The 25,315-nt window shown below is 42.7% G+C and overlaps 2 protein-coding genes across 5 annotated transcripts in view; one reads left to right on the top strand and one right to left on the bottom strand.

The window, feature by feature from the left end:
* Positions 1–8,226: 8,226 nt before the first annotated feature.
* Positions 8,227–8,745, bottom strand: LOC310854568 (achaete-scute homolog 1b-like; the record flags this gene model as incomplete). The annotated part of the gene is made up of 1 exon (XM_083759245.1): positions 8,227–8,745. One exon carries the CDS (start codon positions 8,743–8,745, stop codon positions 8,227–8,229), a length of 519 nt encoding a protein of 172 aa, XP_083615371.1.
* Positions 8,746–11,491: 2,746 nt separating this feature from the next.
* ttc17 (tetratricopeptide repeat domain 17) overlaps positions 11,492–25,315 on the top strand; it is a 39,737-nt gene continuing 25,913 nt past the window's right edge. For 3 of the 4 annotated variants that reach the window (XM_083759425.1, XM_083759424.1, XM_083759427.1), the window contains exons 1-5: positions 11,492–11,727; positions 14,642–14,731; positions 15,531–15,700; positions 16,707–16,818; positions 21,466–21,597. In XM_083759425.1, the coding sequence (XP_083615551.1) occupies positions 11,527–11,727; positions 14,642–14,731; positions 15,531–15,700; positions 16,707–16,818; positions 21,466–21,597 (705 nt within the window). In that variant the 5' untranslated portion in view covers positions 11,492–11,526. The remainder of the gene's footprint in view (positions 11,728–14,641; positions 14,732–15,530; positions 15,701–16,706; positions 16,819–21,465; positions 21,598–25,315) is intronic. The other variant, XM_083759426.1, reaches the window with a different exon arrangement.

The following is a 25,315-nucleotide window of genomic DNA, read 5'->3' as shown; positions in this document are numbered from 1 at the left end:
TCTGGTCTCAGGTCTAGCATTCTGAAATTTTATTTAATAATATTTGGACTGCTGGACAGCTGACAGTATATATATATATATATATATATATATATATGTGGCACATCTATGCATAAAATGTCTATGTCCACAGGCTTCTGTGTGCGGCCTAGAGGGCATCTGAGCATGTGCAACAACATATCTCTTACACCATGTGTCCTTTGGGAAACATGGGACAATAAAGGCAGTCACTGAATTGAAGGGAACTGAATTGAGGTAGAGGTTCCTTGGCTTACATGTGCTTGCAAATGTTCATGCTGATTGGTACAGCATGCTGCATGCCAGAGGTAGCTGTTCACAGACTCAGGCCCTTCAATTAGCCAATGTCACACAGCTAGTGATAATGATATATCTTTTTACACATGGAGAACTCAAGTGGAGGGTTCTAGCTAGGACCTGCAATTCAGACTATACGTATTCAATTATATAAATGGCAAAGAGTTAAAGGCATATATCAAATTCAAATTTTTTCTCTCCACAGAAATGGTCATGATTCACCATGGGACTGGATTCTAGTCTTGACATAATAGATTTAATATGTTTGGAATCTCTATGGGTATCCTATGCCCTTGAGTTGCCTGCAGCTAGCCCTCTAGCCCTATAGGCTATGTACTGTATCTCTTTGCTATGAATGATGAAAAGAAGCACCTGCTTGTAAATGCATTTCCTGCCACTTATGTGAACTGTTCATGTACCTAGAGACAATGCACTTATTTTGGAACTGTATACCCATACTAACAAGTTTTGGAAGGATGTATCTAGTGTTGATAATATTGACTCTGACTTCTATCTGTATTGGCAAAATGTGCTGTTTGGCTTCAGTAGATAGTAATAGGAAGAAATATAAAGTATACATAATTCATTTGATCGTTTTTCTAGCTAAATTTCATATCCATAAATCAAAATGTAGTCATTCTAAACCTTCATTCATTGTCTCCACCAGGCCGAAGGCATGGGGAGAGAGTATCAATCAATCTTTATTTGTCACATACAATCAGGCAATTGTTTCAAAGCAGTAAGGCTAACATCCTAAGTTTCTCTGAAACAAAACTAGATGAGTACACCAAGGACCCTGAGATTGAAATGGAGAACTATTCTATCATCAGAAATGACAGAAACAGGCAAAGACACTGATATTATGTTACTCGTACTGACTTACAGCATGATGAAATTGAAACCGTGTGGGTTGAATTAATTTTCAAAAATGTATAAGTTTCTTTTCCCTTTTTACCTCCTTTATGATGAAATCCTGTTCTGTTCTTTGACTATATAGAAGTGTCTATTTGTACGTCTCTAAATGTTTTGATGAATTGAACATGGTAGACCCTCTTGTAAACAAGTGTACTGCTTAATTGGGTCGTCCACTCACAGTTAACAGTCTTTGTATTGAGTTTGTGCTTGAAACCAACAGGTGATTTTTTGCAAAACACATACAAAATGCCTATAGCTGTAAGAAGAAATGGCACCCTTTTCAAATTGGCTTATTATAGCGCCACAACCTGACCTGCCCTGGTGGACCTGTGCCCCGAGGGGCACTTTTTCTAGTTGAGATTGAGGCCAAGCAGTATACATTAAACAATGTATAAACTCAAAAAATAAGAAAGCTGCGAGAACTGTTGCTTTGTTCACTCTTTAATGTTTTATTTTAGTATAATCACCCCCCTGGCTCTGATGTTGTATTGTTGTACTACTAACTTTGTTGTTTGTGTTTGTAATATATTGCACGATGATCTTGGCATACTAAAAAAGCTGAACATGATGCAGTGATATTCTGGGTTCAAACTTCAAAGATTGACCGTGAACCTGCTGCCACCTGCTGGTGGCACCTTTTCATTACAGACTCAAGCATGGGGGGAAGGGGGTGGGATTCAATTAAATTCACCTCAAAGGGTATTTGTTTTAGTGAAGCGTTATGTGAAATAATTTGAACGAAAACGCAATTTTGAAAATAAAATTAAAAAAAATATTGTACATTGCAACAGTAAATGTGAAATGAAACAAACGATGCAATGAAATGTAGAAACATTATTAATTATTATTGTTTTTCTTTAGATCATTTAGATCTAATTAACACATTCAATGTCACATTCAACTGGCAACTGGTGGGAACAAATCACAAAAGACCAATTTACATTATGGGACAAACTGCAGTTAAACTAATTAAGTTACTGTTTAAAGGGATATTTCACTTCTTTATTTTATCATCTACTCAGGCTTATGTGAACACCCCAGACAGTTTTTATGTTGCTCGATTCAGTATTTAGAAATGTGATATTAATTTTACCTGCCCCGGCCCATTCCCATTGTAACTTCAAACTAAACTCCATTTTAACCATGATAGATTCATGTCTGGGGTATTTCACATAAGTCTGAGTATCTACTCAGGTTGAAATGACCCAAAGTTTTTTTTTTATATAAAATATAAAAATAATGAGAGCTCTAAAGGTCAGAGGTCAAAAGTCAGAGCTTGAAAGTTGTTGGGTACGCATATGTGTATCGAAGTTTTATTGCTGATGGTCAAGTGCAAGAAAAACATACAAAACAATAATGGACCATAGGCCCTTCAGGCTTGGCCACTAATTAAAAAAGAGAAAAAACAAACAAAACTAAAAACACAATGGTTAATTTGCTACAGTAAATGGTGTATGTTCCACAAAGTTTGTGGCTGGCCACAAGGGAGAGTTGATGAAAAGGTTGTAGCCTAAGACTTTGTTCAAAGACTGTATTAGTAATAGTATATCTTGTGGAGATTCAATCAAAGGGCACACCTTGCATGTGATCTATTCTTTGGAACAAAAAAATATATCAGCGTGAAAGATGAAACACAAGGAGCCTACCAGAGTGAAATATAATTTACAGCTCTGTTGTGGAGTATTGTTGTTGGGGGGGGCCCTGTGTTGGGGGGCCCTGTGTCCCCTTCATTTCGACAAGCACAATAGACTCTGCAGCCACAGAGATGCAATTGATTGGCCAGCCGGGAAGGACTATTTGGTGTCTTTCACAGGAGATGTGATTGTCCTTCATACAGCAATTCACCACACTACAGCAGCTGGCCTTGTGCGAACACGAACACACACACACACACACACACACACACACACACACACACACACACACACACACACACACACACACACGTCACACACACACACACACACACACACACACACACACACACACACACACACACGTCACACACACACACACACACACACACACACACACACACACACACACACACACACACACACACACACACACACACACACACACACACACACACACACACACACACACACACACACAGAAATAGATAGATTGGATGGATGGATGGATGGATGGAAAAAGGAAAGAAAGAATGAAAGAAAGAAACTATACTGCCATATAATAATTTGGTTGAGAAAACATCAAAAGAAAAGTAAAGAGAAAGCGTCAAAAGGTGACATTCATGTTTGTTATCCTTTGCAATGAGGCAAAGGTTACTGGATTAGACTTCCTGCCTGAGAAAAGGCAGGTTGAAATACAAGCCAATAACGCAGAGGGGCTGAGATGGCTTTAGCTTTCACTGTGGCTCAAAGGCTCCTCGGCATGGCAGCTATAAGATAGATGAGGGGAAGATGATCGTGTTATTTCATTAGCTATTATCACCCAGAGAGACCAGGGCCACTGCCTTTGACCCCTATGCCCTCCCGCTGGACGGGGAGTCACAGGGCCACTGCCATTCCTTAACTCCCAGGGTAATTTGATTGTGTCTATGGTCCATATGGTGGAAGACTTTGGCCGCTCTTCCAGGCCCATGGCCACCAACCAAGGAGCCTCGTCGTCACAATGGCAGCCAGGCCCTACCACCACCACCACCACCACCAAAACAAACAAACTGAATCTAGTTAGGAGGGAGAATGTCCAGACAATGACCTGCTGCTAACATATAGCCAAACACAGAACACTCTTCACTGGTCCATCTTGATGTGGCCTGTCAAGAGAAAGTCCTGGGAGTTGGAGATAAGAGTGTCAGCTTGAGGAAGGGAGGTGCCGTTTAATTCAGTATTAATCCCATGGCTTGTCCTTGTCCCCCTGATATCAATAGCAAGTCTGATCTTCTCTTAACTGTGCAGCACAAGGTGCATTCATCTTTACGGAATCTGGAGTTTCAGCAATGAATAGAGATTACTGAGACGTGTGTGTGTGTGTGTGTGTGATGTGCCTGCATGTGTGCGTGCCTGCGTGCGTGCGTGTGTGTAAACAGTGATGTTCTCTGAGATAAGGCTGATATGAATATGTAACTAATATGTCCCTTGACCTGGGGCCAGCTGCATTAATACCCACACTAAATAAAGCACATATAGTTATTTAGTTAGTTAGTTAGTTAGTTTCATTTATTGTCTACGTGTGGAAATTTGTCTTCGGTCTCAACAACAGTAAAAAAACAAACTGTTACAACAACAGCAACAACACTTACAGATAACATTTTTTCATGGCAAAAAAGTGCAGGACAACAGTGGCAAATACATTGAAAAACAACAAATCTAGCGAGACATGGTATCATTTAGTGCCTTAATAGCATTTGGGATGAAAATAAAATTACGGTTAGCTTTTGGTACCCGTCTACCAGAGGGAAGTAGTTCGAACTCCCTGCAGAGTGGATGAGAGGGGTCATTTGCTATCTTGACAGCTTTTTCCCGAAGTACTTCCTTGTAGATACAACTTAATTGTTTCTGTCTCTTTCCAATGATTTTTGAGGCTAGGTTCACTATTCGCTGCAGCTTGCTTCTTCCTTTTACATTAAGATTGCCATACCACATAACACATTGCCATGTTAATAATAAATAGCTTCAATCTAGTCTAGTGTTTTATAAATAGCACTGGGCTATTAAAGACATTTTATGTTTACATGATAGAAAGTTACACTCCCATTGAAAAGATCTGATCTACTGCAACTTTATTTACTACAGCTCCTGAATCTTCCCCTTTATGCCTACTTGAATATTGTGTACGGCATATTGCCTAGTATTTCATCTGAACTGATCAATTCAATCTTTCAGTGAAACTAAATAAGGAAACCGTTAGAGGGTGCTCCAAGTCATTAGGGCGGTCTTTAAAAGTACAGACAGGGGAGTCTGCATTAGCCCTGTTCAGAGTGAAAGAGGCTTAATTGTATAGTGGTCATGTTTTAAATAATGGGAACCCAAAGTCTGAATGCACACAGAGATAAAGGATCAAATTACCATAACAACTATTTCGTCCGGTATTCAGTCTAATGAATTGCATCTGTTTATTGTTTAAATATATAAGATAACCTTAAAGGACAACAACAACATGAAATTGAACTTGAATGTGAAACCATTAGTATAGGCTTACACTCCTCTAGGAGAACACTATACTGGTTTTCTATTGTATTATTACCTGCTTTTTTGTATCATTATCTACTTCTCCTTTGGTTTGTCTGTTATTTGTTAACTTGCTGGTTGAAACAGACATATAAAGCTATACGGTATATATGAACATATTGTAGGAAGGTTATCCTGCTGTATTATAGTGACATGTAGATGACGTCTATGATAATGTATAGTCTCAGTATAGTCTCACTGTTAGCATGCTGACACCAGACTAGAGGCTACGTACCCCACAAAGGTGTGTTATAATGAGGTCAGCTTTATAAAATAACTTCAAACTTGCCTCATTGCAGTGTCATTCAAATGTTGTTTCTTCTTCTTTTCTTTTTTTTGCCCTTATAGGAGATTCCATAATGCCTGTATTTATTGGGCTCCATGGTCATTAACACCCACGCTCATGTCCATTTTTGGGGATATCCCCTTCCTAGTTGACAGACCAGGTCTGCTTCATATGGATTGTGTGTGTGTGTGTGTGTGTGTGTGTGTGTGTGTGTGTGTGTGTGTGTGTGTGTGTGTGTGTGTGTGTGGAGGGGGGGGGGGTCTTTTGTTCCCTTTGACATCCAGGGGTTCCCCGATATGACCCAGTCAGGGATCAATGAGGGGGCACAAAGACTGCAAGGTTTTTGGGAGGGAGAAGGCAGGATATGGAGTATGAGACAGTCAACCCAAGAACCACTGGTCTAAAGGGATTGGAATTGGATGCCTGTGCCTGTTTTCTTCCAAAGATTAATGGCCCTAGGATTGGATTAATGAGTATGAAAAATCATCAATGAATTTCAATACTTTAATTTTGGCATTTGGTGGTCCAATCCTATACCTTTCATGAAGCTTGAATATTGATTTTCCTTTTATCAAAACCCCAAGGTATACTGTATAGGTTTTCAATAACATTGATCCCACTGGAATAGTGGATTCAGAGTTGATTTGGAAAATTGTTGTGTAATAAATTGTGATTCGTGAGGATTTGGTGGAAATCCCCACAAGACATGAACATTAACAGCACAGATTAATAGGCTATTAACATGTTTAGGTTATGCTGTTCAGTAAATGTGAAATTTACTTGTGAACCAGATTTCCAGGTTAATATTACAGATCCTGCCAGCTGTTTGAATCCTTGAGTCCAAGAATAATAATATTGAAAAGGTGAAAAAGGTGTTTTCACCTTGCTTTTATTTTTTCTCTTTTAAAATACAAAAGAACTTCAAAGACTTACAGACAAATTTACCTTTTATATTCTACCTTTTCTATGTCAGGACTATCTGCAGTACATTTAGAAAACGGGGTGTTGGAGAGTAATGAGATTATCTTTTTAATTTACCTGACAACAATGACAAGTACCCCCTTAATATTAATAAATTAGCCGACAAAATAGGTTTTATTGATCTATTTAGATCAATTCCACCCCCCTCCCCCTTTAAAATGCAACATCATCATGTTGGCTGGAAAATAAATAGAAGTTAAGTCTGTTTGTTGCAGAGTTTCACAATCATGTTACAAAGATTCTTATGGTGGCTGTCAATCACAACACCTGTATCAAAGTGTCTGCCTGGTGAGATGCATTCTGGTTGGTAGGGGCTGTATATATATAAAAATAGGTTTTGTGCAGAGTGCTCGCCAGGCCATTCACTGACCCTTACCGATGAGAAGAGGTAGAGAGGCTCCATACTAGAGGCCTGCAGACCGTAGACCTGTACAATAGTATTGTGCAAATTGAATGCATGGCATATGAACAGTGGAACAGTGGAAGCAGCTTTACCCTGAGGCCACACCACACAAGTCTGAGGCCCAGCATTCACAGGGTAAATGGAGTATAAGCCTAAGACACACGCACACTCACGCACGCACGCACACGCACGCACGCACGCACGCACCACACACACACACACACACACACACACACACACACACACACACACACACACACACACACACACACACACACACACACACACACACACACACACACACACACACACACACACACACTTTTGTCAAATGAAAAATAATGTAATTTATAAACAGCTATACAAATAAAAGTGTTTATTATCAATTGCGTCAAAATTCCACAGCATATAGCCTACACGTTTTAGACTATGGGCTATATCTTGCGACACCCCTTATCCTTAAACTTATTTGCCATTTTTTACTATTTAAAAAAAACTTTTATAGTAGTTCAATAGTTCAAATAGTTCATATAGGTGATCTACAAGCTCACAACGTGTAGATGTAGATCGAATAGTTGAACTAGTAGTACTAGTGAAAAAATGGCAAATACGTTTAGGGATAAGGGATAAGGGTGGCGCAAGATGGAGCCATATAGCCCTTGCACAGTATTCATACATTTATAAATAAGCTGTTGTTGGTAACAAGAGTATACGGTATAAAAGGTAAATCCCAGAAGGTCCTTACAGGTCCCAGCATGGCTCTCTGTAGCCTTGATGCGAGACTGTCTTGACCGTCTTGATCCAAGGCTATAGGCTCTGTGTTGCTTTTGCAATTAATTAATTCATGGCCACTCCACTCATGCCGTTCAGGACTCAAAATCCAAATGGTCGACTTTTCAGTATCTGGTTAATGAAAATGAACAAAGCACTATTTAGAGAAATGGCACAAGTGCGCCACAGATTGTGTTTACAGTATATCTAGGCATAAAGCCTAATAACCAACAGGTTCAAAAACTTGACAGTAACCTATATAGATATAGTACACAGTACACCAACAAGTCGGCATAGTTGAGATTTCAGGTATGAATAGGCCTTTAGACTATGAATAGGCCTTTAGACTATTTCACAACCTACCTGTGGAACCAGGTTGTGAAATCTATAATATCTTGTTCCTCTGGGCTCCAGTGTTCGTAGATGGCCCCATCCTCCAAAGAAGATGAACAGGTGGAGTGCAGGGGTGACCCACTGGAGCCTGGGGATGGCACTCCACTGCTCTGAAACCCCGCTGACACCGCGTTGCTCTCGTCCAGGAGCAGCTGCAGGGCTCGGATATACTCCACAGCCGACCGGAGAGTCTCCACCTTACTGAGCTTCCCATTGGCGGCTCCGTTTGGCACATGTTGGCGCAGGGTCTGGAAGCCTGCATTCACCTGCCTCACACGGTTCCTCTCCCGCTCGTTTCTGCGCGTCACCGATGCCACTGGCTGCTGCCGAGGGACAAAAGTGAGACCTGCCCCGATTTGGTTTGGACTCTTTTTGCATCGCAGCTGCAGTGGAGACGCGGAGCGCTGTCCTTTCAGCACCATGGGTCTGGACGGGTGGTGCGCTTTTGATCTGGGTGCGCAGCTTTCTCTGTGGGAACCAGGCATGGAAGGCTGGCTTTCTGTTATCATCAGAAGCGTACATTGCGCAAAATGTTGATTCAGGATTGAAGTGTCCTTCGATGAAGCCATCTCCATTAGGCCTATACTCAGTCGAAGTTTGAAAAGCCTTTCTATTTCAGTTCTTCAACAAATTAAGTAGAGCAGTGGGGATCGAATGTCCAGCATGAGTCACTCCAGACGCAATGACAGGGGACCTAAAGTGCCCGACTGGTAGAAACAGCCTTCTTTTAGAGATTCCTCACCCCTCCCCGCCCAGCCGTTTGGCAGAGCAGCAGAGTCGTGGGCCAGACGCGTGTCCTCCGGCGTTCTAGGGGCCACTCATTACCATCTCAATAGAGGTCCCCCTGAAAGCCAATTGGCTCATTCAAATTATGCCAAAGAGTGTAACTATGATGTAGCCTATAAACATCTTTGAAGGGTTCTTTATTGTCTCAGATAGCCAACAAAGTTTTGACAAACCACAAAATTGAACACCGGGCATTTGTATCCTGACTATAGGGCCCAGTTTTTGTTTTTTCTGCTCAGTAAGAAGGCCTATATTATATTCTTTGTTGTCCTATACTTTCCTTATCTATTGTTTTTATATGTTTTTTTGCTTGGATCTATAAGCCCAGGGGTTTCTTACCATTACCAACAACTATAACATGTTCTTCCCATGGAAAGAACTAACATACCGGTATTAATATGCATATTAATACCGGTTTACATTGTGTAAACTGCAATGTTCAGTAGCAGATCGATCTACACCAACCACACGTCATCCAACAATACACCATTATATCTACTGAACATTTTAGCTAATGCATTTTTGCATGATTGTATACTTATATATTGCCTAGATTATGTAGCCTATACTTCTACTGACATTTACTATTTCTTATCTCATTCTTGTCTCATTTGTGTCATTCTTTATAGTGTAAATAGGCAAGTCTGAAATACAAATGTACCATGAGGCGTCAATTACATTTTTGATATTAGTAAATTAATATATGATAACTTATAATATATTAATTTATTTATATTGACCCTATTTATAGGCTTGGCTTTTCCCACTCATTTCGTAATGAAATATTGTCATGGTTACTTTGTTTCCTGCACCATGTCTACTTAATTGTCTCTCTTGTATAGATGTCTGTTTTTTATAGTTATATCACCACTTTTGAACAGACTGCTCAGGAAAATTAGCTTCTGATTAACTCTGGCTCATTTACATGCATGTGAAAGCTGAAGTGTTGATTAATAATGTGCATTGTCCCAAAAACTTAATTAGGGAAAAATCACACCTGTGTGAAGTGAGTGGTGCAACTCTGTGTGGGGGTCCCCAGGGGGTCCCCGGAACTTCCAGACCCACAGGAACGTGCCCAGGGTGCCGGCCCGGTTCCGGCGAGCCGCCCGCATCTGAAATGGTTGAGTAATGACAGAGTTACCGTGTGTTTCCCAGGGGTTCCCTCTACTGTATACTGTCACACCCAAAATCAACATTTATTATGTAGGCCTATGTGTGTGTATTAGGCTGCACACATTAGGCTGGTCAGATCCTCCGCCACCACGGCCTTCAATTTCATTGCTACGCAGACGACACCTCATCCATCACTGCAGCTACCCACTCCACCCTCACCACCTGCCTCACAGACATAAAAACCTGGATGCAACAAAACTTCCTAAAACTCAACTGTAGCAAATCTGAAAGTCCCGACTCCCTCACCCGCTCCACCCAGGACTTCTCACTCACCATCGACGGCTCCCTTGTCACAACTTCCACACGCATCCGCAACCTAGGTGTCATCTTCGACCCTATACCCTCTCATTCCACCCCCACGTAAACCACATCACAAAAACAGCATTCTTTCGCCTCAAAAACATCGCCCGTCTCCGCCCGTCCCTGACACCCTCAGCTGCCAAAACCCTCATTCACACCTTCATCTCATCCCGATTGGACTAATGCAACAGCATCCTCTATGGCACCACCGCAAAAACCCTCAACAAACTACAATACATCCAAAACTCAGCCGCCCGCCTGCCCACCTCCCCCCGCTCCAGAGATTACATCACTCCAGTCCTCCGTGACCTCCATTGGCTCCCCATCAAACACAGAATTGAATTCAAAGTACTTCTCACCACCTACAAGTCACTGCACAACCTGGCTCCCCCCTACCTCTCTAACACGCACCATCCCGCTTCCTCAGGTCCAGCGACGCCGGTCTCCTTGTGATCCCCAAGAAGATCAGGCTCAAAACCTGGGGTGACAGGGCCTTCTCTGTGGCCGCCCCTACCCTCTGGAATATGCCCTCCCCAAACACATCCGAGATGCCCTCTCACTCCCCACCTTCAAAACCGCACAAAACCCACCTGTTCAGAATAGCATTCCCTAGCTGATGTGTCTTTAACTTGTTACATGTACTGCTTTGATTGGTTTTATTCTTATTTTGCTTGTTTTCCTAATAAAGTTGTAATTTTCTCCCCCCCCCCCCCCCGGCCCCCACACATGTAAATCGTCTTTGGGCAGCCTATTTGAAAAGCGCTATAGCTAGGCCTATAAAGTCCCAGATATTATTATTATTATTATTATTACAACACGGTGTGGTGATGAAAACCAACCAAACGCAATATTGAAGAGGTCCAGTTGGTGGCGGTAATACCCCTGTTGGTTCAGCACGCATGCATTAACCCCCCAAAGAAGCAGAACCAACCAGCGGCAGCGAGCAGTAAGAGGATGTAGCAGAAGAAGAAGAAGAGCATTAAAAAAGGAGACCATACAGTTTAAAAATGGCGGAGATCAGGAGGAGAAGCTATGCTGACTCTGGTGCTTCTCCGTGCCGCCGCGGCGGCCTCTCCTCTCTCTCCACGCCGCTGCAGACGCGCTGCGGCCCGGGCAAACTGTTCATCCTGCTCTGCGTGCTGCTGGCCGAGCCCGGCGGAGCCACGACGCACTGGGTCGTCACGGAGGACGGCAAGATCCAACAACAAGTGAGGAAAACAAACAAACCGACATGCTAACCTGTTAGCCGCACAATTGCTATTTGCTAAAAGGCTTCGTTTTCAACATCATCTCGCGAGAGGCGTTGATGGCTTGTAAAACAGACCTACAAGCTGTCAACGCGTCGCTTTCGAGACGCGTTGACAGCTTGTAGATCTGTTCTTTCTTTCCCAAGGCGACACCGCAGTACTAGGAAATATATATGCTAGCCTATTAGCAGCTAACGGTGCAGCTAGCCAACCTTGCTGATTATTATTTCAATTATTGATTAACCCACGTAAAAGATGAATTATTGACAGTGTCACGTGTGTCTTCGTGGTTTATTAAAACAACGCCAGCAGCTTATGATTGACATTAGTTGGGGCCATATGCTATGTTACCTATATGATTCATTGATTGTATTTTAGTAAACATTTAAACATAGGAATACATGGACTGACTGTCTGTCTGACACGTTATCTATATACAGTATACCATACTCCCACTTTGGAACTATTATACCAGTAAGACGCCTGAGGGCGAGGTCACGTGCACATCCGCCTGGGTGACAGCAGACTGCTGGGTGAGTGCTGGCGCTTTGAAATGGGTGGGTCAGATCAACATATCCGCCTGGGTGACAGCAGACTGCTGGGCGAGCGCAGGCGCTTTGAATTCTGGGGGTCAGATCAACATATCCGCCTGGGTGACAGCAGACTGCTGGGCGAACGCTGGCGCTTTGAAATGGGGGTGGGTGGGGGGGGGGGGGGGGGGGGTGGGGTCAGATCAACATATGGAATTAATTCTGTACTGGAGCATGTTTTGAGTGTACAGGGTTTGATGAGGTCAGATCAACATGGAAGGTCAGAACAGGTCAGCTCCATAATTATAAAGATCTAAGGATGGGAGCAGGGGCAGTGTATTGAGTGTACAGGGTTTGATGAGGGCCCAGGTAGGGCCTGCACTAATAACTTTGGGTCAGGCCCGTCTAGAGTTTAAATGGACAGGTATCAGTCAAAAGGGAGACATCAAAGAGGAAAGATCTCCATCCCTGATGTCACATGATGTCACGCCTGGGGGTGACCAACCAACAAACCAAACGACACACTGACCGGAAATGCACAATTTCATAGTAAATGCGACCTGCAGTCGCAATAAAGATTCATGGTGGCACAGTAAAACAATACAATAAATAAAGATGCATATTTCATTATACAAGTTTAAACTAGAATGAAATGACTATTGGCAGATTCGGCACTTGTGCATTTATAGAATGAAACTAATATAAGCATCTCAATTAACCAATGTACGTAACGTAAACACTGTTTGCTGGACCCCAGATGCTAGATTACCATTGTTCCTCAATCAGAATCATAATATAGCATTGAAACATCACACACACACACACACACGTGTGTACTGTATATATATTGCACTCTGACACTTTTTCCTACCCGATATCGCTTGTTGTAGGCTATGTGGGGATTATCTGACTACTCCGAGTCAACATTTGAGTGGGCAAAACCTTACATATACTAAAAATAATATCGCTTTTTCCATGAAAGGTTGTTTGCTGTAGTAAATAAGGCAGTGTGTTTGAATCTGCATACAGGGCTCTGTTTGAGAACCAGTGATTTAGACCGGGGGTTCTCAACGTTTTTGCCGGAAATGCTTTGGACATGTTTCGTGACCCCCGCCCCGCCCCCATGGGGGTGGCCCAATACAAACTGACTGCAAAAATAACCTTAATGGAGAAAATATATCATAAATGAATACTAAAACCAGATATAATCATTTAGGAAAGTTTATGCATGTACTATGTAAACTCTTTATCATTATCTCATTATCATGTTGGTTTCATTTTAATGTGAAACCAACATGATAGGCTGCTAGGAAGAGTCCTGGTGGTGCGGAACGTTTTTGATAACCTCCCCTAGATCTGTGCCTTGATTCAATCCTGTCTGAGGTCTGTCCTGAGGTCTGAACAATTTCTTTGACTTCATGGCTTGGTTTGTGCTCTGACATGCACTGTTAACTGTGACCTGATAGAGACGTGTGTGCCTTTCGAAATTATATGATCAATACTATATGGGTTATAGTATGGAGATTTGGAGAATTTTGAGTAAATGCATTTTTGAATAAGGCTGTAACATAACTAAATGGGACAAAGGGGAGGGGGTGAATACTTTAATATGCAAGGCACTGTATATAGTGATGGGTAATGTTACAAAAAGGTGTTCCTAACCCTTTGTAACAACAACGAAAAGGGTTCCAAGTCTAATTGGGATAATCTCTACGTGTCAGGGTATCTAAATTAGATACCATGTTGTTTAGACAGATCCTGGTTGTGATGTTTACCTGGTATCCTAGTTACCTTGTAGCTACGTGATGTGTACATTTTACCCTGCTTGTTGACCAGGGGGCACCGTGTATGACACTACTCCGATCTCACACTGAAAGTCTTCATTATGTCCAAAACTGTTGCTTTTCAGAATTCAATAAAAAGATAAGCGGAGCATATTTAGCTTGTACAGTATATCCATTTTTGATACTTATGTGACTAGTAGGGCGTTTTATTATTATTTCCTTTTACAAAAAAACCTATGGATAACAGGTTTCTAGCAACAACAAATTTATATTACATTACATGAATGCTTGGTCATACTAGTTACAGCATCACACACAAGTAGAACATTCATAAGCTCAAAACGTGACACGAATCGACGCATTTTGAACTTATAGATCTGCTACATTTGAATCCCGACATGAGCGACGATATGTCGCAATGTTGCATCAGTGGATGTGTGGTTGTGTAAATGTCCTTGGCACTCATCTGCTTCAGCGAGGGAACGGAAGGTGTTTGTACAAGTAGTTTATTTTTGGAAGCTTGTGGTCTGATCTCTGATTATGACGTGTTTGTGGTTGCAGGTGGATTCCCCTTTGAACCTCAAACACCCTCATGATGTTGTCATCTTCATGAGACAGGAGACTCGTGTCAACTACCTCAAGAAACTAGAGGTGTGTGACTGTTTGTTACAACTGCCAGTGTCAATATATGGACTAGGGCATGGTTTCCCAAACAGTGGGTCCCGGAACCATTTCCATGGATCGCAAATGAATATCCCTTTCTTTTTTGTTTCCTAAATAAAAGGATTTTCACACACACAAAGTTAAAAACAAATTCAAACATTTTTCAAACGGAATTTGATGAATACAAAAAATAAATTACCTAAATTTAAGTATTGAAAATTGCAGATCTGAAAGCCTGCAATGTGCTGTGAATCGACACATTGTGAGCTTGTAGACCTGCTTCTTTTTCCCACTAGTTTTATGTCCCAGGCAAACATCTGATTTCACTTGGAACCACTGGACTAGGAAGTTGTATTATCACATGAACTAGCCAGAGCTAGTAGTTTTTGCGGTAGATTCAATATTGTCATTTTGAACTTGAATGCGAAACACTAGGTTAAAATAATATTGCACATACCAATTATGTTGAAGAGCAAAAATGTCCAATACTCTTGCATAATGTGTTTGGTACGCATGTATAGCTGGAAAATGTTGCTCTATTTTCACCAATATCACAATTTGCACTTAAGGGGGGGTCCCTGGAACAACATATTTTCAGATGGGGTTCGGCGGCCAATTACATTTTTGGGGTCCTTTACATGAACTATTTAGCACCACTGATATAGAAACATGAGGTATTTTCAGAAAACTGTCAGGATTTAGAAGATTCTTTTTTAATTTCAACGTCGGGCCTAAATGGTTTAAAGTAACATTGTTTTGAGTATTTCTCTGTGTGTTGGTTGTGTAGAAGCAGCTAGTGGCTCAGAAGATCCACATCGAAGAGAACGAGGACAGGGACACAGGACTGGAGCAGAGACACTACAAAGAGGATGCTGACTGCATCATGGCCAAGGTTCCCCTGGGGGATCTGGACCTGTACGATGGCACCTACATCTCCCTGGAGAGCAAAGACATCAGGTAAGCTGTCACCATTACACTACACATTTAAGTTGACCATTAACAGGTTTTGTGCCCCAGATGTCTCCAGACTACATCCGTAGCTAGGAAAAATAAAGAGGAAGGTGCACGGAGGTGTGGCCCGGTCTCCTGCGGGAGGTTTGCACATGTGCAGACAGCAACTGCGATGATGGAGTGTTCCAGCAGAGGTGCTAGATAGAAAGCTCAAACCTTGTGATGTAAATAATGAGATCCAGAACAGTTGAGAATTAAACGGCAGTCACCCTTCCCTTTTCAAATGTTTTATATCATCCACAGCACTTGAATGAACAGTATCCATGTTCCTTTGTTCACAAAAATAAAAGTTTAACACACTACAATCAAAGCGAGCATCAAAAGAAAAATATACAAAAACATTAACATTTAGTAAATTCACTTGTCTTGTCTTTCAGTCTGTTATACACAACATTTTTTCCACACAGTTATGATATTCTGAAAGATTCTGGGCGAAATAGGTGTCGATTGTCATAAATAATTGCGATTTAACGATTTAATTGTGCTTTTATGGCATTGAAAATGGGATATGATATAATATGAATAGAAATTACATTTCTGTTTGCCTTTTAGGCTTCATAATGAAAACAGGGCAGATATGACAAATTGAAATATTCCAAGAAATTACTGGCATTTTTATACTGTAAAAAATAGCAGATCTACAAGCTTGCTCACAAAGTTTGATGGGTGAACGAATTCCATAAAGGACCTTAAATATATCAGAAATGCCATAATTTTAACAAATTAATTGGATAACATGAACAAGTAATGACTTGGCACTGATAATTCTATGCAAGAACATGGCAGTTGGCACTTTGTAATTCCGTTTGACTTTGGATTGTTTTACTGCTGTGGTGGTGGTCTTTATGAAAGCAAATTGTCTCTGTCGGGTGGAAACCGCATATGTCCAGAAGTTTTACTTTATTACGGAATAGTTTACAGTATGTCATTGATTATTCATTTTTTACTGTAGTCCTGAAGAGTATGTGGATTCCCGGTCGCCCCTCCCCCCAGACCTGGAACGCCCTGACTGTTCCAAAGTGTTGGAACTGCCCTACAGTATCCATGCATTCCAGCATCTCCGGGTGAGTAGAGGACAGCCTCTAGCCTCATCTATACTGTACATTGGTTGTTGCATGATGGTGTTGATGATGATGATGATAATCTCAAATATAAGGGTGGAGGGGTTGGAGAAAACTACAAAAGAAAATCAACTTTATTAGTAAAAACTAGGGCTGTCAATCGATATTATTTAATATTATTTAATCCGATAATATTTAATCACATGATTGTCCATAGTTAATTGAGATTAATCGCAAATTAATTGCATGTTTTTGATCTGTTATAAATCTACCTCAAACAGATATCTTTAAAGTTTAAGACTTATCAACATGGGTGTAGACAATTGCTTTGATTCATGCAAAAATGCATGTTTTTTTAAATTATTGGAACAATGACAAAATGCTGTCCAGAATCTTTGAGTAACAAGGTGTGCATGCTGAAATGCTGAAATCCAACTCAAGCCCAACACATAACAGACAGAATAAAAGCTGTATACTTGAGATTTCTCTTGATTGTTTAACATCAGACTAGGGCCGTTAAAATGTGCCGTTGTAGGAGTGCAAGTGCAGGCAGAGAAATGAAGGAGATTCATTTCGTATTGAAGAGCCACCGATGGTATGTTTTTTTTCGCCTTTTATTTTATATTTTTTATGGAGGGACAGACAGTAGGCTGACAGGAAATGGGGAGAGAGATGGGGGGGGAAGACATGCAGAAAAGAGTCGAACCCGCGGCACACTGCCAGACTGGATTACTGGCCAAGGTGCCTGGACCACTGAGCCATGGCCATGGCCACTTTTGTTTATCCTTGCTTGCTGTGATGAAAGTATAACATAAGTGTTGCACTGACCGGCGTCTGCCCAGCTGCAGCATCGGAAAACGAGGAAGTGAGTTGATGAAATAGAATCCATTTCCGTGTACTGCTTCGTCTATTTCTCGCTCAAATGTTTGCAAAAACATTTTTGAGAGCAATGTTTCAGAATCAGGTACAGTACATGGACCCTCTGGCTTACTTGAGGAGTTGAGGGGGTTCCAAATGGACCCTTAAAGGTCTGTAACTCAAAGTGTACACATTGATCCATTTGTACACTCTCAGATTTACAGATGGTGATCCTTGAAATTAAAACAAACTCCTGGTATATATGGCAGACGTGAAGTCCACATGCCACCTATGACGGTGTGATAAACGGTTCCTCAATGTTGGAAACAAATACTTCCGGTTCCAGATCCCATCATGGCTCATGGGTCAGGGTGTAACAGGTTTGGGTGTGTGATCACGGGTCCCCTGTGTCGTTGTGCAGGGTGTAACAGGTTTGGGTGTGTGATCCAGGTGGGGCGAAATCCATTCGGGGCGGAGACGTAGGTCCCAGCGTATTATCTTCCGTCGTGGCTTATTATTCAATAGGTCGCTGTTTAAATATTAATTCGTCCCGACGGTTTAATAATTCGCCCCAACGTTTATTTTCGTCGGGGCTATTTATGAATCCGTCGGCGTTCGCGACGTATTTTATAATAGGTTGCGGCGGTTTGATAATAATTCGCCTCGACGGTTTATTTTTCGTCGGCGTATTACAACTCGTCATGCCGTATTAATTAATACGTCGAAAGGGTGCATGCCTTTTGTGGAGAACCTGCAGGGCAGCAGGCCTTTTTACGCGCGCATCGTGCCCGTCGATCGGCCCACGCGCCCGACACCACCGCGTGCGCCTCGACGGCCCGGTTCCGTGGAGCTCTCCGCCGTCTCCAGGCGAGCCTGCGTTCCCGAGCTCTCACCTCTTTTGCGCACCGAAAAGAGCAGATCTACCCCTGGGGGACTGTGTGTGTGTGTGTGTGTGTGTGTGTGTGTGTGACCTGCAAGCCCGTACTGACGGGGCCCGGACTGCCCGACGGTGACACCGTTGTCTATAGGCCTACGTGCCAGGATGATTTTAAATATGTGCGTGCACACACACACACACGAGATTCTGACAGAATGCAGCGGCGCATGCTTAAAATAAACAGATCTACAAGCTTATAGTGTACCATAGCGTACATACCAGCGTACTTGCGTTCAATAATAATTAGCATGTATTATTATTAACGAAAAACATAAATACTAGCCTACTATTTTATTGGTCTAGTTCAGTTGTTTGAAACAAAATGGTTGCTGCTTCTGATTAGTTACTAACTTTACTAGACCAATTTAAAATAGTATTAGATGTTTTTCTTTAATAATAACTTCTTTAATAATAACTAAATGCTAATTATTACTGAACCATTTTAGATGTTTATATTTCACCAACAGGCATGATATGCATTTATAGGCATAATAGGCCAGTGGCCCCCGGCGACTCCATTTTGCGCAGTACGGCGCAATCACAGCTCAGTCCATTTTAATATCATAGCGCTCACTTATCTATAATCAAATCATCTACTTGTACTCATGGCTAGTGGGGCACCGACGATCTGCAAGCTCACAACGCGCTGCTTGTAGATGCGCACCACAGATCATACAGGGCGTGTGTTCCAGCTAACCCTATAAGGTAGGTCTATATATTTTTAGGGTTAATTTAGTAGGACCCGATTTTTAATTTCATTCAGAGGGAGAGCCATGGTATTTTATATAATAGTGAAACATACATTTCATGATATCCTTCATCGTCTTCATTTCTTTCATAGTTAAATAAAATGCTAAGTGGTCTATTGTCTAAAAAAACACACACACACACACACACACACAAGCAACAGTATAGACATCTATTCATCATTATTTAGTTCAAATCAAAATGCAATGTAATGCACGCACGCATGCGACACACACACACACACACACACTAGAGCCCTGCACGGGCCTAAAATAGTAGCCTACTTAAATATAATTTTATACAGTAGCTGCTGCACGTGCACTGTCAATCAGCGCAACGCATTGTGAGCTTGCAGATCGGCTATCGCGGACTCACGCTGCATTATAAAACCCAGAGTAGACGGACAATAATAATAACACTTACGTTATGTATCTGCATTCTGCAGTTTCTGCAATGTACAAATCCAACTTTGTTTAGTGTGGTAATAATGCTCCCACAGTATTTAATGTTTTTAGAGCCGTAGCCTATAGGCTACTTACTTAGTACTCGGTGTGTGTGTGTGTGTGTGTGTGTACAGCTGCGCTGCACAATAATTAGGAGAGAGGACGAGAGTTTATAGGCGCGGAACGAGAGAGATAGAATGTAAAACACGTTGTTTCAAAGTCTTTATAGTTTTGACCAGATTTTAGTGTGCTTGGCTTGTGTGTGTGCGGACACTGCGGAGGGGTTATTGTCACGTCACTATGGAGCATGCTGCCGCGCTGCTGAAGCAAGTCCAGTCTGGGTGAAATTCACATCGGAAAATGAATATAACGGCGCGTGAGCCCGCCCGGCCCTGGGCCCGTTGGGCAGTGACAAAGTCGGCCCGGGCCCGGCCCGTTTTGGTGGGCCGGGCCCCGTCGGTACGGGCTTGCAGGTCTCTAACACACACACACACACACACACGTGCGGTCCACGGGGACCCCCCCAGGGGTAGATCTGCTCTTTTCGGTGCGCAAAAGAGGTGAGAGCTCGCCTGGAGACGGCGGAGAGCTCCACGGAACCGGGTGGCGTGGTGCCGGGCCCGGGCGCGTGGGCCGATCGCCGGGCACGATGCGCGTGTAAAAAGGCCTGCTGCCCTGCAGGTTCTCCACAAAAGGCATGCACCCTTTCGACGTATTAATTAATACGGCACGACGAGTTGTAATACGCCGACGAAAAATAAACCGTCGAGGCGAATTATTATCAAACCGCCGCGACTTATTATAAAATACGTCGCGAACGCCGACGGATTCATAAATAGCCCCGACGAAAATAAACGTTGGGGCGAATTAATATTTAAACAGCGACCTATTGAATAATAAGCCACGAAGGAAGATAATACGCTGGGACCTACGTCTCCGCCCCGAATGGATTTCGCTGTCTCTGGTGTGATCACGGGTCCCCTGTGTCATTGTGCATGGTGTAACAGGTTTGGGTGTATGATCACGGGTCCCCTGTGTCGTTGTGCAGGGTGTAACAGGTTTGGGTGTATGATCATCAGATCTTGGGTCCCCTGTGTCGTTGTGCAGGGTGTAACGGCCCAGGTTTGGGTATGTGATCATGGGTCCCCTGTGTTGTGTTGTGTTCAGGGTCTGACAGGTTTGGGTGTGTGATCATGGGTCCCCTGTGTTGTGTTGTGTTCAGGGTCTGACAGGTTTGGGTGTGTGATCATGGGTCCCCTGTGTTGTGTTGTGTTCAGGGTCTGACAGGTTTGGGTGTGTGATCATGGGTCCCCTGTGTTGTGTTGTGTTGTGTTCAGGGTCTGACGGGTTTGGGTGTGTGATCATGGGTCCCCTGTGTTGTGTTGTGTTCAGGGTCTGACAGGTTTGGGTGTGTGATCATGGGTCCCCTGTGTTGTGTTCAGGGTCTGACAGGTTTGGGTGTGTGATCATGGGTCCCCTGTGTTGTGTTGTGTTGTGTTCAGGGTCTGACAGGTTTGGGTGTGTGATCATGGGTCCCCTGTGTTGTGTTCAGGGTCTGACAGGTTTGGGTGTGTGATCATGGGTCCCCTGTGTTGTGTTGTGTTGTGTTCAGGGTCTGACAGGTTTGGGTGTGTGATCATGGGTCCCCTGTGTTGCGTTGTGCAGGGTGTGCAGGAGAGGGTGAACCTTACCTCCCCACTGCTCTCTAAAGAGGACCCCATCTTCAGCTCACTGTCACACAAGCTGGGCCGCAGCATGGACGAGGTGGGCCACCGCATACACCAGGCGCTACTCAGGGTAAGAAGAACCGTCAAAATGTTTTAACCCAAACATCAAGATGTTTATGCTTAATGGCTCCCCGGAGTTGCTTTTGCTTCTCCAACCCTGTGGAATTCACTCCCCAAATCTCCTAGGGCCCCCAAACCTTCAAAGCCCTCCTTCAATATGGCTAACTAGTAACTACACATGCCCTTTCTTAGTGTTTTCTTTTTCCTAATAAAATGTATTTACTTTTGTTTTCTTGTCATCGTCCCCCGCCCCATGTAAAGTGTCTTTTAAAACGCTATATAAATTTGATATATTATTAGAAACGAAATAAAACTTAATTTATACTCTATTGCGTGACCATTTCGCTTCCCAAAAAGAACAGATTCCTACAATTTACTCCACATTAGCTCCTTGAGTGCTGTGTTTTTTTGTACAAGTTGTTGGAAACTAATTGCATGCAGTGGGATTCATAAAGTTCCTAAAAATGCGAGGCTACTTCCTCTGAGAAGTGGAACTTCAATCTGCACACTGACAAGAAACCAGACTTTCCGGTATTGCGGAACAATTACTTTTCCTGACCAATGTCTATACAAGGCTATACAAAGGCTATAAATCTAGATCGTTGCTGCATCATAACTATGAATATACCGTATCATTGCTGTCGGGTGGAAACCTCATATGTCCAAACTGCCACTTTTCAGGATTCAAAAGTTGCTTTTGAGCTGTACAATCTAAAAACGCATCGGCATGCAATGCGCTCTGAGTTTGTAGATCGGCTATTTTTTGCAATGTATGCAGAAGTAGGGCAGTGATGTAAATAGGTTTTCTATGTAATGAGTCCCGGGATGCAGGGATGGTCTTTTAGATGAATCCCAGGGACATATTTTGCCATTTTTACAAATTGCAGCATTTAACTCCCATTTCATTTTATATGGTTATAATGTGATTGTATTCATGTAGAAAACAGATTATTATAACTAAAGCTAGCAAAATAAACTAGAATAAAAAGAAAACAGTACAGTAGTGCATTCCGTGGATGCAGAGGTCGTTGTTTTATTGCGTCCCTTAACTATAAACTGTGTTTTGGGATACAAAATGCACCCTATTTTAACTCTGGTAGGGCATCCATTTACGAAACATACACATTTTAAACATTGGGATGCGAGTTGTCCTGGCTGAACAGAACCATTGATAACAGTCAGCATTACTGATTATTACATTTTGCACTTTAGAACTGGGTTATGAGCACTTTCTTCTAAAGAGTGGACTGCTCTTGCAGTCCATTTCCTTTCTAACATGCGTTTCTGAGACGGCGGTATTCCATTACCAGTTTTTTTGTATTTATTGGATACGTTTGCAAAAAGTACAGAGGTGCAGTTATACAATAATGCTAAAAGGATCAGACAAAAAGACCCTGAGGGCTAAGCTAGGGTTGGGTGACGATACGAATACATCGTCAATCACGAATATACGAATCCAATCGCCGAATATTTTTATTAGGCGATTTCTCGGGACGATTTAGCCCAGATAACCTGTAAAGTGTGAGCAACATGTGAATCAATTTGGCCCAGCAAAGTAGTAACAGCGGCTGGGTGGAAATCCGTCCCGTTATAATGGTATGCTCCCACAGTCCCCGCACTCAGCACTGTCAGCAGCATAGGGCACCTGGGCACGGCACTTACGGCAGCCGCCAGCCAGAGTAAAGGCTTTGAGCCTGCCTGGGAGCCCTGTAGCCTACATGTTGTTTAAGCTCCGGAGTCCAGACCCATGCAGTTTAATAATATACAGTCACAACAGAATGCACACTGCTGTCTCGTGTCTCATCACAATCCCAATGCGCCACCCGTGAGTGGCGGGGGGGGAAAAAAAAACAACTGTCTACTAGTGTTAGTGTATAGGCACGGGGATCATTCATTAGCTTAGCGATTGGCTTAGCGTGTAGCCAATACTGGTGCAACCCACTGATTGAACTTCATATCCGCCTGTAATCTAAGTTATTTTTATTGACAACGTGAACGGACCCCGACACCAGCACTGCAAAAATAGACAGATCTACAAGCTCTCAACACGTAGCGAACGGCACTGCAAAAACAGGCAGGACGCGATGCCTTGAGAGCCTGTGTGGATCAGCCCGGCCACAGCAGCTTGTGGGCTCCGCTGCTCCGCTGCTCCGCTCCGAGCCTCCGACGACCGGTGCGGGGAGGGAAGGGAGAAAGTTACCCTGGCTGCGCAGCTGTGCTGCAGTCTGCAGAAACAGACTGATCTACAAGCTCTCAACGCCTAGCGAACGGAGCTGCGAAAACAGGCAGGACGCGGCGCCTTGAGAGCTTGTAGATCTGGCTTTTTTGCAACCTGCAGTGAGCTGTTCTCACTCTACTTTTATGACATGAATACATCGTCAATCGGCGAATATTGGTCAGACGATTGGCGGTTGAAAAAAATTGGCATATCGCCCAACCTTAGTTTCCATTGTGGTCCTGTGTAAAAGACATACAATACTATACAAGAAATCATCAATACTTGGAGGCGGAGCAGTAAAAGTGTATTTGCAGAAAAAACTAAATTTCTTCTGCACTTGATTGCATGCTGAAAATAATAAATCTACAAGCTCACAACGCATCGCGAGCTTGCAGATCGTCTATTTTCAGAGTGCAACACCTGTGTGCAACCAAACATGACTTGTCTTTTAGTTCTACTGGCTATCTTCTTCTAGTTTTTATTTGTTGATATAGAGCACCGAAGTCCTGACGTTACTGTCGGTAGAGGGCGTCAGTCCCCAGGTTCATGTATTTTTTATTTGCATTATAATCCCCATAGGGGGATTTTAGATCTCTTCATATAAGAACTGCATTTGAAAAATAAACCGAACACCCCGGCCTTTTCACTCATATGGATATGAAGCATCGACTGAAGGTGGAAATGTACAAATATACCCAAAGAGTAACAAAATAAGCGTTAGAAACGAGTCAAATAACCCAGAGACTACATTTCCGGGTAGGCGGGTGGCTGCATCTGCCTGTCGCACAACATAAACTGAATGTTAATTACGTTTTTATTTATTTATGTATTGATATTTAATGTTTCGTGGTTAGTATGAGTTGAGTCACCACCAGCTGAGCTTATGTCAGCGAGGAATCTCAGGAATGCAATGTGTTGACAGCTGGGCGTGACATATATTAGCAGCGACATTGCCTTCATATGTAGTTTCAAGGCTTTTGCGGCCACATTAATTCCATTTTCTCCAGAAACTGGCTGTATCAAATATTAATGAACATCATTAACGACACACAGCCACCCCCCTGACAGACAGGCCGGGCGATCTAAAATCCCCCTATGGGGATTATAATGCAACTAAAAAAATACATGAACCTGTGTACTGGCGCCCTCTACTGAAAGTGACGTCAGACTTCAGTGCTCTATAGAGCGTCGCAGTCCCGCCCCCTCGAGAGACCCGGAAAATAAATCGCCGTTCATTTTCCTCATAGGCATAAGTATTTATTTAAAGACGGTTACGCCGCGGACAAAGCCAACTCGGATCGTGACAAATCATGACAATGAACACAATATTTTGGGCCGATCAAATCATTAGAAAGAAGAAAGTAAAGGCAGGAGACAACACTTTGTTTTGTTTTTCTTCTTTGATCAGCCCAAAACATTGTGTTCATTGTCATGATTTGTCACGATCCGAGTTGGCTTTGTCCACGGCCTAACCGTCTTTAAATAAATACTTTAAGAAATGCCTATGGGA

Source organism: Protomyctophum parallelum, assembly GCF_964188405.1.
Source record: "Protomyctophum parallelum genome assembly, chromosome: 2".
NCBI lineage: Eukaryota > Metazoa > Chordata > Actinopteri > Myctophiformes > Myctophidae > Protomyctophum > Protomyctophum parallelum.
This window is presented reverse-complemented; position numbering and strand designations above follow the sequence as displayed.